Here is a 21,179-nt window from a genome sequence, read left to right as displayed (position 1 = left end):
TTATTCATTCACTTATTCATGCAAAATATTTATGAGCTCTCCCTATATGCAGGCAGTGTTCTAGGTTCTGGGGATATTCGGTGAAGAACAAAGGAGACAAAATCCTTTTCTTTGTAGAACTTACATTCTAGTAGGAGACAAATCATAAACATGATAAAGTATGGAGTATGTGAGACAGTGATCACCAGGAAGGAGAAAAAATAAAGCACAGTCAAACGGTATGAAATATCAGAGATGGGACGTTTGTATTTTAGACAGAATGGGGCAGAGAAGGCTCTGTAAGAATACAGATTTCAACTTCATTTTAGTTCACTGAGAAACATAGAGGCTTACGCTACTTCTGATCAAGGGGACCCTCAGTCATCCCACCCTATTCCCATGCCGTTGCATAAGCCGACATCTATCCAGCAGGGGCACCTAACTTCCCACTCCACCCCACGCCATCAAGCTGAGTGACAGTTACCCTTCAAGACACACGGAAATATCTAACATCACCTCCATCCTAAGCAACCTGGGCTCATTGAAAGGGCCCCTCTTTAGGCTCCCAGAGTCCTGTGCTCACCTAGTGATGTAGTTGTCAGTTTGTCCATCTCTCCAAGTACACACATGCACACACACACAATTAAGACTACAATCATGACTACAATTGCTACGTGCAGGCACTGTGCATAAATTATTCTTATCTACTTGTATTCATCTTATTTGGATAACCCTTGAAGAGCTTTAGTTACTTTCCCAGGGTAAACATCCAGGAAGTGGCAAAGCCAATATTCAAACCTCTGCAGAGTCCATCTCTAAGGCTTAGTTCTTTCTCTGCATCTAGCTGCCTACCAATATAGTAAAAACAGACAACAAAGGATGTAAGGGTATATGTGAAGCTCTGAAGAGCCAATCACTTAAAAGCTGCCTCTGCCCTTGAGCTTGAACTCAGTGTGCCAGGCCCGAGGCTCCCACCATGGTGACTCGCAAGAGGGCCTTTTACAGAGCAGGCGTGCTCACAAGTAACTAATGCTTCTCAGCCAGTTCCTGGGGAGAAGCTCAGCGATGAAGTGCTGTAGAGTCAGTCGTGGAAGAGCGTGCACAGAGATAAAACATTGTAAAGCACCCGTGGGCACCCTGATACGGATCCTCCCCACACTCGGCCTGACTCATAATCGGCAGCAGTCACCCGAAATGCATTTTGGGCTTTGCTACAACTCAAGATCCTCAAAGGCCAAGCTGTAATAATTCAGGAGCAATTTTCTTTAAGGGGAAATACATATGATTGGAAATATTTGCAGAAAAAGTTCTTCAGAAATAAGTTTAACTCAGATTAAACAATCGTTTGGGGATTGACCATGTGAAGAGCAGCCGTCAAGGATGAGAATCACTTTGGCCGTTTCAAAATCCTAGGGTTCACTCGCAACATTTCTGTCGTTCAAAGAGGCATGGATTTCTCAAGGATTACTAAGTCAAAAAGGGGCAGTAAACGCCGCCTTGTTTGCCTCTCTCTCTGTTGCTACATTTAAAGAACGGAGGCAAAATTACTCATTAGAGCCTGAGTCTAAAACAAACCCCAATTTAATTACTTTTTATATTCAGATAAAAATGGAAAGTTCTTCTGAGGATAGCAAGTTTGTTTATATTACACCATCAGTGTGATTATACCATCAGTGTGACAGACCTCCATAGAGTTCACTAATAGAAACAGGGAGAAAACATCCATCAATTATATATGTGTGCATGTACCGTATACCCAGAATTTCATACGGTATGAAAACGCCTTGCCTTAGGGCTGGCTAAAGAAGTTTTGAATTTCCAGAATGTAGGAATTTAAGAACTCTGCATTTTATACTCAATAATTCTTAAGTGCAAATTATAGTTTAAATACATGGTAACTAGTCACTAAGATGTAATAGGATACAGTGGATAAAATTATGGCCTTGGGAATCCCCAACCTGATTCAGATTCAGATCATTTACTAGCTCTATGATCTCGGTTTACTTTATTAACCCACCTAAGTCTCAATTTTTGCACTTAACAACAACAAAAAAAGATAATGTGGTCAAGAAGCCCCTATTCAAAACACGCTGGGTCAGATGTTTTGGAACTGAGAAGTTTTCACATTTAGAAATGTATTAAGGTAGATAAACTGTATAGTAAACAAAACCTTCAGCAGAGTCTGGGGGAGCACCCTGTAATCAAACACAGTAACATTTCTGCTGGGAAATATACGTACAGCCACAGTAATGGGATGTACTACGACTATAAATAGCCTCCAGTCAGTTCTGCTACCTGAGTGTGTATCAAGCATATAAAAAAATATTTTTTTGTATTTTGGACTTACAAAGAAAGGAATGTAGACCTGTTTTACACACGTATTGTTTGTATATATGTACATATGCACACGTATACACATATACATATAAAGAGCGAGGCAGAGGGAGCTGTTGCTAAAATCAAACAGGACTGTGCCTACAAAGTGCCGTTATGAGAGTGCTCAATACAAAACAGTCTCGACCAGAATGTGAATTGCTTGAAGGCAGGGATCAGTGTTTCGTTCATTGATATACCCCCATATGCCTAAAAAGGTATTTGGCTCAATAAATATTCTTTGAATGATTCATGACACCACCTCATCCAGATTTCCCTTGTCCAAGTAGAACTACATGAAATGAAAAAGCATAATCCTTGGGGAGGCTCAATCTGCGTTGCAAGACAATGAGGTAGAAGCGGGAATGGAATCAGAAGTGCCTAGCGAGACACAAAGTGTTAACTCAAGTCTTGAAGATCAATATTTAATTCTTTTTTAAAATCACTGCATTTGGGAAACGCATAATATTGGCATGATTCACTTCTGAATCTGACTTATCAGGAAAATCAGTCCTTGGCAGGCTCGTAATTGGAATTCTACCTATGATGATGGTGAGTGTTAAAATTAACAGAAGCTTATGAGCGATTCTGAGGAATAAACATGTATAGTCTTCAATAACCCACAGTGAAACTTTGAAAAGCAGGCAGCCCTTATCCACACAAGGAACATTTGTCTAACCTGCCAACAGCAACAAAATAAATATAAATCCAGTCTAACACATATATGCACGTGCACACGCGCGCACACACGCACACCACACACGCACACCACTAAGCTAAAATTTTGATTCTATACATTTGATTCCATCTGACAATGAATGCAACAGTTTCCTATTGCAAAATTTACCGAATTACAGTAAGTACAAAGCACTGCTAAGCACCCACTCTGAGAATTTCCCTTTCCCCATCCTAGGTTAATAATTGAACGAACCAACAAACAACCAAAAGAAACATAAAAAGGAGAAAAACCTACCTGCAATTGGAGATACATGGCCTCAAACTAAAATGGAACAAAATAACATCTTAGGAATCCAGGTGGTAGAAATTCAGACTGAGCAAAAATGCATACCTCTTCCAAGCGCTATAAGTTACAGGAAAGGTTTGGCATGCAGATTTCTTGTGTGAAATGAGAACGAAAAAGCTTATTTGTGTATGCATTACACAAGTGTTATATTAAAGCTATGATATAATAGGTGGGGAGGATGGGAGAGATGGGGAGGAAGAGCTTTCCAGAGAAGAGCAGTTCGTTTACATTTACATCTGTTACCATGGGATTATTCATATTCCTAAAGAACCAAGAGGTAAACTAACTAACCATCTGGCGTAAAGTACTTACAGCTAAGTGTGGCAACAACTGTGACAAGCCTAATGTTAAAGGTCTAGGGATCAATAACAGATCCCGAAATTGGGACCTTAAAAACGAAGCTTACCCGGCCAACAAGGATCGGTTCAGGTCCAGAAAACTCTTCCAGGACGAACATTTGATTCCAAACCCAGCCTCTCTTGGAACGGTTCAAAATCCGCTGTTCTTCACTCAGCCTGTTTAGTTCCAAAGGGGATCCACTCATTAAAACTGGAGACTGATTCATCGGAGCCGTATAAATGCAAGGGGGAAGAGTAATCCATAATATTATTAATGGAGTCCAGAGATCCAACAGCATTTCCGCTAGCCGTTCTGGCATGGTCCCCCCAGTTAAGCAAATCACCACGAAAATGAGACAATTATTTTGTTTGCCTCTGGTCTGCAGCCATCCAATTCATCATGCAGTGACGAGCATTTACTCACAGCTCTGCCACGTGTTTACAGCACGGGAAACAGACATCTAAGCAGCTTTTCTAAGACCACGATCCATTGGCTTTTCTTCTCATTGAAATTTCCTGCAAAAACAAGGAGGAAGAAAGATAAAGGTCCACTGCAACAGGTTTTACAACAAAATCACTGGTTTTCAAAAGCATATACATGAACAATAGTAGGCATTTCCCAAACGCTTGAGTCAAGAAAGTGGACCTGAGGAATTAGAACAAGTAAGCTAACAGGTCTTTTTATATTGTGAGCTTTATTGAAATTTTCATATTTATATTTGTATCTATGTTACTTAACAAAAACCGCTTCAAGTTCTCTTTTCCCTCCTTGCTTCTTTCCTTCCTTCCTCCCTTCCTTCCTTCCTTTCTTCTTTCTTGCCTCGCTTCCTTTTCTCTCTCCATTACTCCCACTCTCTCTTTTCTTACAGTCGTTTTGGTTGTCATGCAAGTTTGGGTGTTGCCAATACCTTCTTGTACTCTTGTAGACATTGCAAGCCTCCTTCCTCCTTCCTTCCTTCCCCATTCCTTCCTTTCTTCCTCTCTTTCTTCCTTCCTCCCTCCATCTCTCCCTTCCTTCCTTCCTTCTCTTCCCCTGCCCCCTCTACACCCTCCCAGTTTAAAAATAAGTTCTAGTTCACTTTAGGTTGAACTATGTGAATAAACTAGCCTGTAATGGGTACATTTTTTTAAAAATTACGAATGAGAACAGGAAGGGAAATGACCCCAATTTTCACAGTCTTAGCTGCCGCAACCCATCAGAAGGGATTGTCCAGTTCAGGGTGCAGAATGCAACTCTCTGCCAGGATGCTAATAAAGAGTGAATAAAATTAGAATACTCCCGGAGAGAAATTCTGTAATGTCCAGCATGTATGTTATAATCAGGATGGTGTCAAGGCTCCCATTCCAAATGTACAGTTGAACAGGAGATTTAAATTATGAAAAGCTCCTTTGGGAATGAAATACGGTGAAAATACAATTTTCAATTGTAGAGACTCAGAAAGGGATGGACAAAAAAAAAAAAAATCCCCATTACCTGAGGTGTCAAATACATTTTTTTGCTTACCTTCAGCATGGTAAAACGTGTTTCTTCCCTCTCAAAAAAATTATTTAAAAAAAAATAATGTCCACTGTGTATCCCAGAGAGAAGCCTTGCTGAATTAGATTAAATGGGAAAATAATTCCTCAGGACACTATGGGGAACAGTTTGGCTCAGGGAATTCATAATGGGGTAGGGAACCTTTCCTCTGTAGGTCCCTGGTTCCATTCTGGCTCAGAATGGGAAAGCAAGAATGTCATTACATTGGGTGGGCTAGTGAGCGGTCTTAGTGAAGCTAGCTGAAAAGGGCAGACCCAGATTCTGCTGTAAAGACAGGAAGGATCTGATCTAACAAGATGGTCAGTGGAATCGCCCTGCTTGTCACTCTTTGCCTGGGCTCAGCTCAATCACTTGGATTCTCTCTGTACCTCAAAAGAGGCCCCACCCTGATAAGTGCATAGGAGAGTCACTGCAAGCAGCAGTTGTTCTGGAAACTAAAGGGAAGACAAGCTTTCCATAGGGAACCAACTCAGAGCAAAAAGAGTCCGGAACAACGTCCCAACTTTCCCTAGAATTGCAGTACACGCAGGGAAATAAAAAGCAGATTTCACAGTAAGGCCTTCTCTCATCCCAGTGTGAGGGCAGAACTTTGCAGGCTTCAAATTGAAAACAAAAGTTGAAAGGTCTTGATAAGAAATCGCAAAATATTAGTATCACTCTGAATTGCCAATCCACTTAAACGGCATGCATAGCACAACCATCACATGCCATGCTCTCCTAGACATGGAGCAGGGACGATGATACAGGACTGTCACACTGTCTGGCAGACTCTCTGTTTTACAGGTAGAAAAGCCTGGGCTTGAATCCCAGCTCACCCTACATGCTGTCTCTGTAATAATGCACGAACTACTTAAGTTCTCTGAGAATTTGCATTTCTCTTCTGAAAAATGGCAATAATAATAATTCCTACTTTCCAGGCAGTAGGGTGATTCACAAACAAGACTCACGTGAAGCAGCCAGAACATGGGAAGCACTCAGTAAGCTGCGGTGTTTGTGGTTTTCCTGAGCCAGACTGGGAGGATGGTCCTGACACCAACCCATTGGTTAAAAAAGTCAAATGAAGGAGCAAAGAGTTAAAGCTGTGTGACCTCCTTAGAAAGGGTAGTGTAGTCAGGGTACGAGAGTCACACAAAGTTAGTCAAAAACCTTCCTGGAGGTGGGATGTGGGAGGATGAGGGTGATGCTGGTGAGAGAAGGGCTGGACCACACTGGATAGAAGGTGACACTCATTCTATTCACAGAGGCTCTGCCTAAACACTTCTCAGGGAAGAGAGACTTATTCTCTCCAAACACACCCTGCTCCATGCTGGGCCATATCTGAATGTTCAAAGGCCATGTAGACCATCTTCTAATGGCCTGAGTGCTATAGAGGCAGAACCGTGAGATGGTTGTGAGAGTTTTCTCTAACACCAGCCAGCGTGGGGATTGAATTCCAGTCAAGGAACTACCTTCATCAGTTGCAATAATTGGGGGCCGATTAACAACAACAACAATTAGAATTATATCTACCTAGCTGGTTTATTTTGAAGATTAAAAAATATAATCTTGGTAAAGTAATTAAGAAAAGCTAGAATGGACAGTTATTTTTAAATTGTGTCAAATACTCTGCAAGTATTCTCTGGCATCTGCTGTGTTGCTAATGATTCGGGGATAAGGAAATTTAATCCCAATTTTAACTCCTAACAGACACTTCCTTGATGGAAGCAACCAAGTGGATGGAATGCCACCAAACCACTCAGGATGGAATGTGACACAACTGCTGCCCTACCTGAACTCGCCAGAATCAGGTAAAAAGTAATGATAGACTCTGCAACAATCTGACACAATAGTATAGCTTCACTAGTTAGAATGAAGGTATTAATAAAGGAATGTATGCATAGCCCCCAACAGTATCCATTAACACAATATCTTACAGTTAGATAAAGCTTACTATGCCTTGTACTGTTTTGCTCAAAACCGAGGTGCAAAATAATTAAATGACTTGCCCAAAGAACACCTCCAGAAAAGAGCAAACCATTGTTTGAATCTAGGTAATCTAACTTCAAAATTCTTTCTTACCACAATCCCTTCTCTTATTACATAAATATTTGATAAGCATATACTGTGGGTCAGGCACTAAGGCTAGGAACGCAAGCAGATCAGAGTTCTTATGTTCAGGAAGCTAAGAGTCTAATGGTTAAAGACTAAGAAATGGATATTTAGAATATTTTATTTAGTCTGAGAAGGGTTAGGGTAGTACAGAGTGACAGGTATGCCACTCATCTTCACTGCCTTAAAGAAGGCTTCCTGCAGGAAGTGTCATCTAAATGTTGAGAAGGAATTACCCAATGGCAGGGGGAGCAGTAGGTGTAAAAGGACATTTAAGTCAATCAATGGACAGGAACGAAACCACCATTAATCCAGGATTTGTGAATGAATCAGTACCTAGGGTAGCTGTAAATTATTTCTTGTCACATCATCCAATCCATGGCCATGGTATCTTCTCCCTACCCACCAAATCATCCTAATCATGGTCTCCAGAGTACAAGTCCAATCAGTGCCCTCTCCTCTGCCAGTTCTTTGTGAAGAGAAGAGCATGTTTGATTTCCAAAGCTTTGAGGAATAAAAACAAGTGCGATTCCGTGGAGAGGGTATGGGAGACAGCAAACTGAAGCACAATGAGATTGGCATTTTAAATGATGTTTAATTTTCACTTAACTAAATACTGTCAGAGCCTGAGGTCATCTCTCTGTTAAAAAGGAAGACCAGCAACAGTTTAGAGGCAAGAGTGTGCAGTTAAATATTTAGCACGTGGCACTCTAAAAGAAAAAAGAATCCCTGAGTTTTGATTTCCATGATAGAAATACTTCCACCGTGACCAATTTCAAGTTTTCCATGTGACCACTAACCAGGTCTGGCAGTTTGAGAAAATTTAACAATCAGCTCTGGTTAAGCCAAGAGTCACCTCCAGAACACCCCTAGGTGGTGCTTCTCAAACTTTAACGTACATACAAATCCTCGAAATCTTTCTGAAATGCAGGTTCTGATTCAGTAAATCTAGGGTGGGGTTTGCAACTCTGCATTTCTAATAACCTCATTTGTGATGCAGATGTCACTGATAAGAGGACCATGGTTTGAGAAGCTTGGAGTTCCAGAGAATAAAACCACCTCCTAACTCTGACCTTCTTAATGAAGACTTGAAAGATTCAAAGGTGTGGTGAGAAAGTCACTTCCTCCTTACTGTCATTTAATGCCATGCCCACGAACTACTTACTAGCACGGTACGCACATATATCAGACTTCCGGAAACCCAGCACTGGAGTGTATGAATACACAGGATTTTGCACGATGTTATAACTTACATATGGGACACTGGGAAGACTGCTCCAATAAGTGGACTGTCCCCATGCATGCTATCGGGGGTATTGAGACTTGGCCTTCACTTCAGCGTAAGTCTATTACTCAGAGAGAAATGGGATTCTACTGTGACAATTAGAACTGTACTATTTACATGCAGGTACCTCTGCCACAGGCAGAGGTAATTTATCCTCTTTGATGAGGACAGAATAGCTTTATAGGAATTCTTGAGATGCAACCAAATGTTATGTTACTGTTATCAGAATTAATAAAGATTGTAAGAGTAGCTGTATACACAAACTGCTTAACTCTATGCAAGGAAGAAGAAATTGAGCGTTGTTTGTAAAGCCTGGGTAAAAATCAATTTATTTTTAGATTTTCTAACCACAGTATGTACGTCTGGCCAAGCAATCCACTTGATTATAATGCTGCTGCATTGATTTACATCCGAGAGTGAGATGAAGAGATTTTACAATCTCTCTGGAATTCTTACAAATAAGTAACTCTTTACTTTTTTTATTTATTTTTTTTAATATTTATTTATTTATTTGGCTGCGCTGGGTCTTAGTTGCGGCACGTGGGATCTAGTTCCCTGACCAGGGATCGAACCCGGCTCCCCTGCCCTGGGAGCACAGAGTCTTCACCACTGGGCACCAGGGAAGTCCCCTAAGCAACAGAATTCCCCCAGAAGTGTCTTGTCTTACGTAAGATACTTACAATCCAACTTTTCATTCTCTTATGTTTCAGAGATAGTTTTAATTACAGCCTGGTCTGAACCCACTGACCCCAACTTTTTTTTAAGGTGAACTCAGTCAACTTTCAGATATGTTAAGTCATTATGCAAAAATTTATTACACCATCGATTTGGCAAACAACACGGATTGAAGTTCCCAATGATGAGCCAACTATGAAGCCTAAAATAAAAAAGGGCTTTAACCAACACTTTAGAATTCAATCCTGCAGATTATTTTGGTTGACAGGAAATTACGCTTTTATTATCCACTGGGCTTAGTGGCCACAATATTTCATGGAAGCAAAAATGACACAAAAGACCAGAGAGTTTCTATTAAAAATGTTTCTGACCTTGAATTTACAGCCATTAGCAGGCTGCTTCAAAACAGGTAAATGCACACTGAATTCAAAGTGGTATTTCAGCAACACGGGGTAAGTGGTTCAGCCTGTGGCCCAGTGCAATTCACGCCAAGCCCTGGACTAGAGAGGAACAATACTTGCGTGTGTCCAAATATAAATAATGCAAGAGAATCACCTTTCCTAAAGCCTTCAGAATTCCCTGACCAAATTCCCTTGGCAGGATAGAATTTGATTTTTTTTTTCTTATTTACACACACACACATTTATCTCTCCCCTCAACCACAGCACATCTGGACGTCTTTCTTTGGCATCAGATCATACACTTATCCAGCTGTCTCTCTATCCAAAAGCATATCATTTGCTTGTTTTGCCACTCAGAATAATACCTGCCAAATCCAGTCTTTGCTGTTATTGACACGCTATTGTTTTTCTGCAGGAAGCTTTAGTTTTCCTCTAGTTCTATAATTACTGGTTACCATGGCAAAAATAGATAGATAGACAGATAGATAAATAGCTAGGTACATGCCCTCTCCTCATCCTTCCCCAAGATGGAGTCAGAACTTTCTCCTTCACATAGAAGCCTTCCTGCTATAGACATTTCAGAATGGGGTAACAAAGACAGGAAGGTCAAGTTCCCTCTTGTAGTGTCTATAAACACAGAACTTTATTTCATAAACTTTCTTAGAATTATAAGGTTAGTTAAGATACTGACGCTGAATCTATCCTGTTGGATCTTCTTCAGGCAGAACTGTCTTGAAATCACCTCACAAAGATGAATCTAAGTTCCACACTTCCCTTGCCGGTTAGACATAGTAGTACCAGGAAGTCGTTTCTCAAGTGTAGTCTAAATCCTTCCTTCTCCATTTAAAAGCCACATCCTTTGCTGTCTTTAAATCATCTGCTCAAAATTTAATAGTCAAAGACCTAATGAGTGAAAACAATTTGTGCTGGCCCTTCACTGGAAGAGGTCATGGAAAAGTAGTGACCACTGGTTCACCCATGCGCTGGACCCAGGCAATCAAAGCCTCCTTAGCCCTCCGGGTCCTTTGAATGCACGTCCCGCCCACTGTTCCTGCCCTAGGAGCCACTTCAAAGATGTAGCTTTGAGAGAGTCATGCGTTATTGAGACCATCTGGACGGTATATGTGACTGAACCCCGTGAACGCCTCTATATCAATAACTTTAAGACTCTGACGGGCAGGTGCAGAGATCTTGTGGTTGCCCAAGACAAGCCTCATGTGTAACTTGCTTATTGACACTGCCACCTACCAATCTGGAGTGGCCTGCCTCTTTTTGCAGTCTTTCCTGGTCCTGCAAGTACAGCTTTGGCCTGAAATTCCAAGATTTCAAACCAATGCCCCTTTAAATCAGAGTAACCACTAGGAATCAATCTTAGTCTTGAGAATCCTGTAATACAGTTGAACTGTGGGGACACAGCGGTTGACAACACTGACTCTGGAGTCAGACAGAAGTCCTCTGAATCGCAGTCCTACCGTTCCTAAGATAAGTGACCCGGGCGCATTTATCTCAATTGTGGCAGATGAGGAAACTGACTTGAAGGATGGTGAAAAAAATTAAATGAGAGAAGCCTTGTAAAACTCTTTGTCAATGGAGCTATGATAGTTACAATTTATTGAATGTTTCACCTGCTTAACAGAGAATCTTGACTGATTGTTTTAAAACTATTTTATGTCAATTTCTTGTTGGATTACATCGATGGGGAAAATTCTAGTGATCTATGTAAATAGGTAATAAATAAAATAACTTTTCCCAATTCTTTTTTTTTTTAAAGGCATGAACTAAGTGGGATATAAATAAAACGGCATTTTACAAATAGCTTTCCCTACCGACAGCTAACATAGGCTTAATGACTTCAAATAGTTTTATGAGGTCTCTACAGGGCGGTATTTTTTAAAATTTTATTGAAGTATAGTTGACTTATAATGTTGTGTTAATTTCTGCTGTATAGCAAAGTGATTCAGTTATACCTATATATATTCTTTTTCATATTCTTTTCCTTTATGATTTATCACAGGATACTGAATATAGTTCCAATGCTATACAGTAGGACAAAAGGATGGTATTTTTAACCTACCCCCACCCCGGGGTCAACCATGTCTCTCTTTTCCACAGGAGACATGGCATTGTCCATCACCATTTCTCCTGAAAGGGCAAAATGCAAGCATTACACATCTACACTGGAACTACTTACTTTCAATCAAATTGTAACCACTCATTGAAAAAGTCTTTTCTTCTACAAGAAAAATTCCATTTCATGTCATAAACATCTAGTGCATTCTCACGAGAACGGTCTATGTGGGAAGTCCCTACTAATTCAAAGATGAGGACAAAGTGATATCTAAACATTTCTCAGACAGGAGTTCAGAGAAGATAATCCTAATTAGAGGTTGGGTTCAGGTAGTATCTTCTTCCAAAAATATTTAACAAAATTTTGTACGTATTGCAAGAAATTTTAGCACTACTGATGATGGTTAAAAATTAGCAGCGCTTCTTTCTTGCTTAAGAAATGTGGAAATGGTTAAAATCAGATATATCACATAACCAGGGCTACAGAGTCTGTAATACTGAAACTGAAATGCAGCCAAGTATCCCAGACTAATAAGTCAAGATTCTGCCAATTAGATTATACTCTGTAGTAACCACCCTTACAAGTGCACCTTACTGTCATTCTTTCATGTTTCAAAGGCTTTATAGCTTAAAAACCACCCACTGGCACTGTTACCATGAACTCCATATGGACACAGATGATGGATGGGTAGACAGAGAGCAAGCAATCATTTGACAAAAATAATATTGAGATATCACACCGAATGTATAGTTCCTGAAAATCAAACTGCTTATACAGATACTAAAATAAGTATACTATCTTCAGCTACTATATTTTAGTGAAATTCAAAGACACGTATATTTTACTACTCTAATCAAAATAGGTATGAATTAATTTTTTTCATATTTCTGAGCATCCCCATTTTAAAGATGGGAATACCTGGACACAGAAAAGTTAAATTCTGTTTGTCAAGCTGAAACAGCAGTGGACTAATAAAGAATGAAATGTGCCCTTGTAATTTTTACATTAAATTTTGGAGATGAGGTTGTATAGGTAAGAAAGAAAAACATTCCCTTATGATATTTATATCATTCCCCCATCTACTTATTTTATGTTACTTGTGTGTGTCACATCAGGAATCAACTAATTATATTTTATGCATGAATTCATCTAGAAAGAAACAATGCATGGAAACTATGGTGCTTACTGCTAACAGAATATGAATACAGCATAACATTTTCACTTAATGATATACATAGAAAGAATTAAGAAGATTCCGTTTAATATTCCTTTGGAACACATTCCATTTGCTTAAAGTATCAGTAAACACATCCCCGAGCACCTTATCATGGAACCTGTTTTTTTTTCCTGTGTGTATTTGTGAGAGCCAGGTATCCTGCTGATTAAAATCTATATAGAAGAGTCTTCTGACACACTCGGACTTGCAATTCACATGAGGTTGATATGAACTGTTCAAATACAATATATATTAAAGAGAGAAAGGAGAGAGAGAGGGAGGGAGCAAAAGAAGGAAAGAAGAAGTAAGCTCTTCCTCGGGTACTTTTTTATACATTCTCTGCAAGGGAAAGGTACAGACACTGAGCTATATATGCAACACTTCCATAATTAGAGCATTTTTCCCAATAAAATATAACTTTGCATCACAAAGAGTTTAATAGCATTCTTGATGCAAGTTTAGTCTTGGAGGCATTCTCAATTTTACAAAGCTGAATTAGGTCAGTTTTATATGTCCATATCATATGGAAAAGCTGTGTTTAAGAATAAACTTGGGACAATTTATGAAATTTCTGTAGAGAAAATTGAGGTAGATTGTCACAATATTGGACTTCAGATATAAATGCATCCCTCCTTCCCCTTTACTGAGAATATACTAGAAAAGGAAAAAAAAGGCATAGTGTTTGCCAGTCATTAATGCATTAAATCAATGTATACTGAGCACTAACTATGCTTTGCCCTCAACCAACCATCATTCTAGCATTTGCAGTAGTCTTTGGCAAGGAGGGCAGGGAAGGAAACTGTTTGAAGGTTCTAAATACAAGCGTTATTCTTTTATGATGCTGTCCAAAGAGATATAGAAAATCACAGCTATATGTTTCTACCTACTAAGAGAACTATACAAAAAAGCAAGACTTCTAAAAGCAAGAAGGAGGATGATATTTGTGACAGGGAATAGCACATGACATTTAAACTCAGAAAATAAAAGCTTAGGACATGATAGAAAAAGGAAACTGTGTTGGCCCCGGTGCTTTGCCATGAAGAGGTGAAGGAGATTTCGTTCACAGCAACATGTGGGAGAAGCAGTTAAATGGCATCCCTTGAACTTATTTCTTTTCTGACCTTCTGAAGTTGCCAGGTTCAACTAATTTTCTCCTCCTGGTTACATCTGAAGCGGGTTCCAGGGGCAAGAACCAACAGTTCAGCAGAGATATATTGCACGCATCACAGCATCAACAACTTTCTATGGGAATGAAATGAGAGCAGACTAATAGCTCTTTGGTTAATTAAGCTCCACTACATCAGCTGATGGCCTTGAACCATCAAAATACTATTCTATTTCACAAATATACATTTATGAGATTCTGGAAAAAAATTTCCCACACCACAAACAGATGCATTTGCTTTAAAAGACTAGTCAATATACAAATCCAAGAAGCCAGGAGGGCAAATCAAATAATCTAAAGCTGATGAAATGGCAAAGGGAATATGATACAAATCTCCTACTTGAACCAATAAATGAGTTAGTTATCTAGGGACGTTTTCAGGTTTTCTAGAAGTAAGAGGTGTGTGTGCGTGTGTGTGTGCATGCGTGTGTGTGTGTGTACAACACATAATATAGAGCAAAGGAATCAGCTTTGGTTTAATTCTACACTCTGTAGGTGGTGTACAATACACCACAGTTAGAAGCCTTTTCCTAAACTGAAAAGCAAAGTTGGTCCATTTCAGCTGTGAATGCCAACAGTGCTGAAAACAAAGAGAAAACTGCATTTTTTCCTGCTTCTCTGAATAACATTGTAAGAAATACAAAATTATCAACAGCACCACTGAGCAAAATATTTTCAAAAGAAAGTCTTGGGACCTCAGATTTCATCTATAATTTAAAGGCTATTCTGATTATGTTTGTTCCTTGATTTGTCAAACACAAAACTTTGCTGATGGGGAAAGAAAGAATGGTTGGCAATACAAACTGAATGTCATTTTACCCATGAAAAGCTTTTGGCCGTGCATGGAAAACTTGCTCAGATTGGAATGTTGATTAAGTCATAAAGTGTGCCACCTTGAGTAGAAGAATACGAGGATTATTATTTTTTTCTTTAAAGCAATAGTTTACTTCTAATGATAAGGTTACTTCTGAACAGTTGATGAAGTGTGGATTCTCACTTTTCTGTATGTGCTTGTTCCATTTTCCTCGCCAATAAACAGTGAAAGGAACCTGGAAAGGAAAGCCCTGAGGTACAATTTCTTGAGTAGAATCATTATACCCTCCTCCTTTGGAGTTTTCTCGCTTTGTTCCAACAATCAGGTGCTCCCTGCTAACCAGGAGCAATCAGACTTTAAATCTATACAGAGTTTACAAGGAAATGTTGTACCATGAGTATATTTACGTAACAGTGTTTTCAAAATGCCTTCTCAAGTGGTCTGTTACATTCTGCTGAGCGTGTTTTACAGGTTGTTTAGTTGTTTTTTTATGCCTTTTTTTTTTTTACTTAGAGCATACTGCCATTGGCTACTTAAACTGTGTTCGGTGCTACACTAAGGGGCTGCTTTAGATGAATACTGTCTTGACCAGAGTTCTGCATGATGCCCAAATAAAGTTAGTTTTCAGGTTAAAGACTTCCTTCCCTTTCAAGTTGATATGTGTAGAGCAGGCAAAGGGAGATGCTATTCCAGTCAGGGCTGCTATAAAATTGTTCTTCAGCTAAATTCATAAAACCTTCAAGAGCTCAAGAAATGTATCCTGTACACCAAAAATGCAGCCAAAATATATTAAGAGTCTTGGGTAGAGAGATCTACCCATTTGGGGTCTTGAGAGTTTTAAGAGATATAGATTATAAGGCAGAAGAATTGATTTTTAAGTAGTCATAATAACTGGAAATATAAGATCTAGGTTGAAGGGGAGAATGATTAAAAAGTTTGCATGACAACATTGCAGCACAAATTTCAGTGTCTCTGAAATATCTGGCTTATTTGTGATGGTCACAGGATACCTTAACGCCCGTTTGGGTGGCTGGGGAACAGAATGAGGAAGATGAACTGCTGCAGAACAGCCCTGAATGAAGCAATCCCCTGAGTTGCTGGGAAGGCTCTTCTCTGTTTTCAGAACAGATTTTCTCAACTCCAAGCCCTCTTCAGAGTCCAGGAAAAAAAAAAAAATATCAAAGGTGATTTAAAATCCTGCGACTGCTCCAGCATGAAATGACTATGTGATGGGGAGCTTCAAATCTGCTAAAGCAGAATTACAGAATATTATTATTAGTATTATTTATTTAAAAAGAGGGATAGCCTTAGAATTTCTTTCAGCCACAGAGCTCAGGGAAGTGGAAAAACATGTCAGGACATGATGATTATGGAGAACTTCCTTTGAGGGATTAAAAAAAAAAATGTAACCCTCAGAGAACATCCTCTAAAGGTATCAGACCTGTCGGTAAAAGAATCTCTCTCTCTTTCTCTCTTACACACATACACACGCACACACTAGATAAAACCCCTGCAAAACTGGACACAGCTGATGAAAAGCAAAAGCCAGGCAGAACATTCAGTTGTGTTTGCCATGAACGACAGGGCTCATTTTGCATGCAGTGAGGTACAGCGGCCAGGTTCAATGGATGGAAAATCCCACTCTCGAATCTTACATAAATATCTCTTTCCCACACACAGTTTTCCAGTTGAAAAGCTCCTATAATGAAGCCAGAGGTGACAGCCAAGGGAGGGTTGTTAACCATTGAGATGGCTGTCAGGATTGCTGTAAAGAGGGCAGGCGCTTTCTAAGGGCCCCAACCGTCCCCAATCCCTCCGATCTGCTTCGCTGTGGGATCGATTCGAGAGGGCAGTGCTCCTATGCCTTCTCCAGCGTCCCCGTTCCCATTCCCGGCACACAAATTCTATGAGGCCGGTTAGAGAAAGGAGCCGGCTGATCTGATTAGCAGCTCCGGCGCGCTAAGGGATGGTCGGATCATGCCTCTTAAAGAGGAAACTCTTGTGGAATCTTCAGGAAAGGGTAGTAAAGTTGAAAAGACTGTTTCTCCCTTGCTTGAGTATAAGCTCTATCCTTTAAGTGGAGCTGAAGTGAGCAGCTGCCAGCTTGATTTTCCATCACTGACTAATGTGCTTTTGCAACAATAAACAATTAATGTTGTTTGATATCTTACATTTAGCAACCCAAGCAAACAGCTGCCATTTCGCCTCGGGAAGGCAAACGGCTAGTCCTGGACGTGCAGCCGGCTCTATGCCTGCGCGGAAGGGTCCACGATAACGAAACTTTGAGGTTTCTGCCAGATTGGATGGGGAAGGCTTTGGTCTTGGGGAGGGAAAAGACGCAGGAAATTAGGGATACCTGTTGGCATGATCGTTGGCGGCGGCAGGTTTTCACCCGCTCCCTGGCTTGACTGGAGCCTGAGAGAACGGGCGCAAGTCCCTTATGAACCTGTTACGCGCTGGCAGAACCCAGGCAAGAGCCCGCTTTGCTTCGGGCCCTGCGAGGGGCGCAGCCCGCCCCGCAAGGGCTCGCGGACGGGGAGGAGTGAGATGTCAGAAAGCGCAGCTCCGGGCTCTGCCGGAGTCTGAGGGAGTGCCTGGCTCAGCTCAGGAGGCCTCTGTGAGCGCAGTCTCGCGGGCTCGGGGAGCACACTGCTTGGGGGGTCCTGCCTGGATGCGGGGCAGCATCTCCGCGTCCGCTGAGCCGCGGGGCGGCTGGGGAGCCCGGCAAGTTTGCAGCGGGCACCGCGCTCCCGGGCTGGAGGAGCCACTTGTGGGAAAGCCTCGCGCTGGGGCTCTCGCAGCTGAGTCGTGGCCCGCACGACCGCGGGGGTCGCCCTCCCTCTCCTCAGGGGTGGGGCGGTGCAGCAAATCAGCCAGAGGGCACCCCCGATCCCCTTCCCCTCCTTTCTGCTCGGGCTCGCACCTGCCTCTCATCCGGCGGCGGGTGCTTCCCATTCACCGCACGGACCCCGCAGTGAAGGCGCCCGGCTGCAGCAGCGCCTGCCTGTGTCGCGAGGCGGCGAAATCGCCAGGCGACAGCGAGGGAGCCCTCAGGAAAACTGGAGGGGCACAGCCCGCTTGCTACTACTTCCCAGAATCTACTGTCAGAGCAGGTTGCAAAAAATCGTCTGGCAGAACCCTGAGGTGATCCCATCATCTATTCATAGCAGGAAAGAAGACACAGCTCAGCCCCGCACCCGGGCGGCGAACCCGCATCCACCAACCGAGAGAAAGGAGGCGCGCAAGGTGTCGGAAGGGGCATGGGATTCCTAAAAGAAAAGGTCCCTTCTGGGTCCTCGGGGCGTGGATTAAAACGAGGGGGTGTGGGGGGACCACTTACTCTTGCGGGGCTCCGCGCCGGCGAATTTCAAGCCTCTTGGTTCACAAATGGCTGGAGGGGCTCGAGGTCGGCTCCCGAGGGCGGTGAACACCGAGCGTTCCCCGCGCGCTGGGCAGGCGCCTCCGGATCGCGTTCATGCCTCTCGGAGCTTCGGGGCTTGGTGCGGAGACGCCGGGCGGGCGCGCCGGGCCCTGAGTGTCCGCAGCCCAAAGTGCGGCTTCGCTGGGTGGGCGCGACTGTCCGTGCACAAACCGGCAACAGGGATGAGCTTCGAGGAAGCAGGGAGATTCCAAATAGATTCACGAATTCTGGGCTGAGCGCTCCGGCGTGCGAGCCCGCCTGCCTGCCAAATGTAACTGTGAAGTGATGTGGAAAAGTGAGTCTGGTGCCTCCCCTGACGGATCTCATTGGGCAGAGCGAAGAGGCAGGTCTACCACTTGGAAATTCATGTAAGCGGGCCCCCTCCCCGCCCGCGCCCGGCATCCCGCCCCCCCACCCCACCCCACCCCGGCGCTCTGGCGCGCTCGCTCCTTCGTTCTCCCCCGCTACCAAGTGGGCGCACAACTTTTCGCTCCTCGCTCTCGAGCACGCCCTGCGCGTCTCCGCCCCGGAGCCACTCCGGGAAGATGCGCCCTTCCGTGTCCTGCGAGCAGCCCGCGGAGGGCCAGGCTCCAGGATAAGAGGGCTGGCAGACGATAAAAGGATGCGGAGGAGGTACCCGCGAGCTTTCTGAGTCTTCCCTGAGCTCTGAGGCTAGCGAGATCTTGAGAAGAATCCCAGTGATCCAGGGCTGTTTTTCTTGGGAGGAAGAGGACGCGACAGGGCAAAGGGGTGCGCGTGGGCAGCTTACCTTCTCTTTATGCCAAGAACCACGAGGGGACCGAGTGGAGTGTTTGTAAGGCCGCTGCCTACTACTCAGACGCTGTGGTTTTCGAGGCCGTGCGTCGTGGTCCTGCGGGTGGTGCGCATTCCTCATATCCCCAGGCTTCTACTGCTTTAGGGCGATGGGATGAGGGAGCGCAGACGGGCAGCCACGAGGGGTGCGTAGTAAGTCCGTGTGAAAAAGGCAGAACTTGCTTGGGAAATAGAGGGAGGGACTACTAGGTCTTCTCAATGTGCCCTTGCCTCCAAATCTCCTCTCAGGCACCATGCTTGCAGCTCCTCTGCCTCCGCCACGAGATGCCCTTTCAGGTCCTTTAATAGACTCCACTCAAACCTTGAGAATTGGCCACCCTGGGGTAGAGACAGTGCAAGAAGAGGAATCATGAATCAGGAGGTCCAGATGTCTTTTCTTCTCATCAATGGGGCAAAGACGTAGGAATATGCGGCCACTATGATCATCTTTTAATAAAATTCGTGAAAAACACCGATGAGCCAATCTTTTGTTTGCTTGTTTGTTTAACTTCCCGCCACAGGACACTTAGTCCATTCTCTGTGCACTAAAGCCGAACTCTGAGGAAGGGTTTTACTACCTGGAGACAGAGCCGGAACGGAAAAAGAAAGGGTATGGAGAACCAGACACAAGGTCCGTACAGCTTGTACTGTCGGACTCAAATTAATGAGACAGAGGGAAGAGAATGAGAAAACAGACACAATATGCTTATAATATTTATGCAAAGTTGACTGTTTTGTATCTGCTGCATCTACCATCCATTGGTGAAATACTGAAAACAATATTGACTACAGGTCTAATATCTGTCAGTTTCACATTCTAGCTGATATGGGCAAGAAACTTAGTAAATTATTTCAGAGAGAGAGGGTGAAGAGAACCAGGAGGTATTTTCCCACAAGGCAGTCACTAAGTAACTGTTCTCAGCTCAGATTTTGTCTGCTTACAGGGTATTCAGGAATTGGCTAATTCTGTCTTGGAAAAAGGAACAGCAGTCACGCCTCAATCAAATTGTAACTGCTGTTGGACCAGGCAGTCCCAAGTGAACCAAGTGAAATAGATCACATCTTGGGCTGTGCTTAATTTTCAGACATTTTCACTTTGAACAAATGCTAAACCTTTCCTTGGGGTACCTTCTTACATCTATGAGAACTAAAGAAAAGTTTATGTGTTATTGAAGCCTGGGAATTGTTACAAGTAACAAAATCACCTCAAAAGAAAGCTAGAGTGGTAGAGCTAGACACTATCCTCAAATCTCATTTTCCTAAAGGAAAAATAAAACTATTTTGATGACAAAGTGAAGAGAGTCAGAATCCAATGGCTTGAGTTACCTTGGGTTAGAATGAGTTTGTTTTGACTCACCTTAGCCACATTTATTCTCTGAGCAGTTGCATACACTGTCCTAGCTGAATTTTGGCCATCTAGAATTCAAGGTAGCCCTCTCTCTCTACATTGTTAAACTCTGCTCAAAGCGCTGCAGTAGGAATTTCCTGCTAATTTTCTCCTAATTCTTGGGAGAGGCCTGGATCATTAAGTAGTATGAAAGAGGATTAGGATCATGTTAAAAAGAGCTATAAGGATATTTCTAAAATAATCAGGGATGCTGAAAGACAAGGCATTTGCCTCTTTAACAATTCTACCCCCTCTTAATAGGATGCAGTGTAATGTCACAATGGTGAGAGCCTAAATCCTTAAGATAGTTTTCTTTCAACATCCTCTCCAGGGTTATAGCCTTCCAGTAGGAAGAGGACTGTTACACAGGCCTTTTAGGAGGGCCACTAAAATTGCATGTGTTGTGGAGTATTTCAGGGGAGAAAGGGTGAGGAGTTATCTGATAGGGCAGGAGTGTAATCAGAGAAGGAGTGAAGGTTAGGGGTCGGTGAGAGGGAAGATTGCATTCAGAATAACCATAACCTTGGCTGATTGATGCTACAGTGGGATGAGGCAGGATGTCTCCGGCCTGCATTTTGATGACAGGCAGACTATT

General features: G+C 42.5%; 1 protein-coding gene across 2 annotated transcripts in view; it reads right to left on the bottom strand.

Annotated features, from left to right (window-relative positions):
* The window catches only part of CDH8 (cadherin 8), a 1,195,405-nt gene that overhangs the window by 353,466 nt on the left and 820,760 nt on the right, over positions 1 to 21,179 (bottom strand). The window contains exons 13-15 of one of the 2 annotated variants that reach the window (XM_079908493.1): positions 19,154 to 19,536; positions 18,304 to 18,659; positions 3,783 to 4,230 (exon numbers count right to left, since the gene is read on the bottom strand). In XM_079908493.1, the coding sequence (XP_079764619.1) occupies positions 3,783 to 4,034 (252 nt within the window). In that variant the 5' untranslated portion in view covers positions 4,035 to 4,230; positions 18,304 to 18,659; positions 19,154 to 19,536. Of the gene's footprint in view, positions 1 to 3,782; positions 4,231 to 18,303; positions 18,660 to 19,153; positions 19,537 to 21,179 lie in introns of those variants that run through there. The other variant, XM_079908494.1, reaches the window with a different exon arrangement.

The sequence above is a fragment of the Stenella coeruleoalba genome, assembly GCF_951394435.1.
Source record: "Stenella coeruleoalba genome assembly, chromosome: 20".
NCBI classification, from domain to species: Eukaryota; Metazoa; Chordata; class Mammalia; order Artiodactyla; family Delphinidae; genus Stenella; species Stenella coeruleoalba.
The sequence above is the reverse complement of the archived record's forward strand: the minus strand, read 5'-3'. Positions and strand labels throughout refer to the sequence as shown.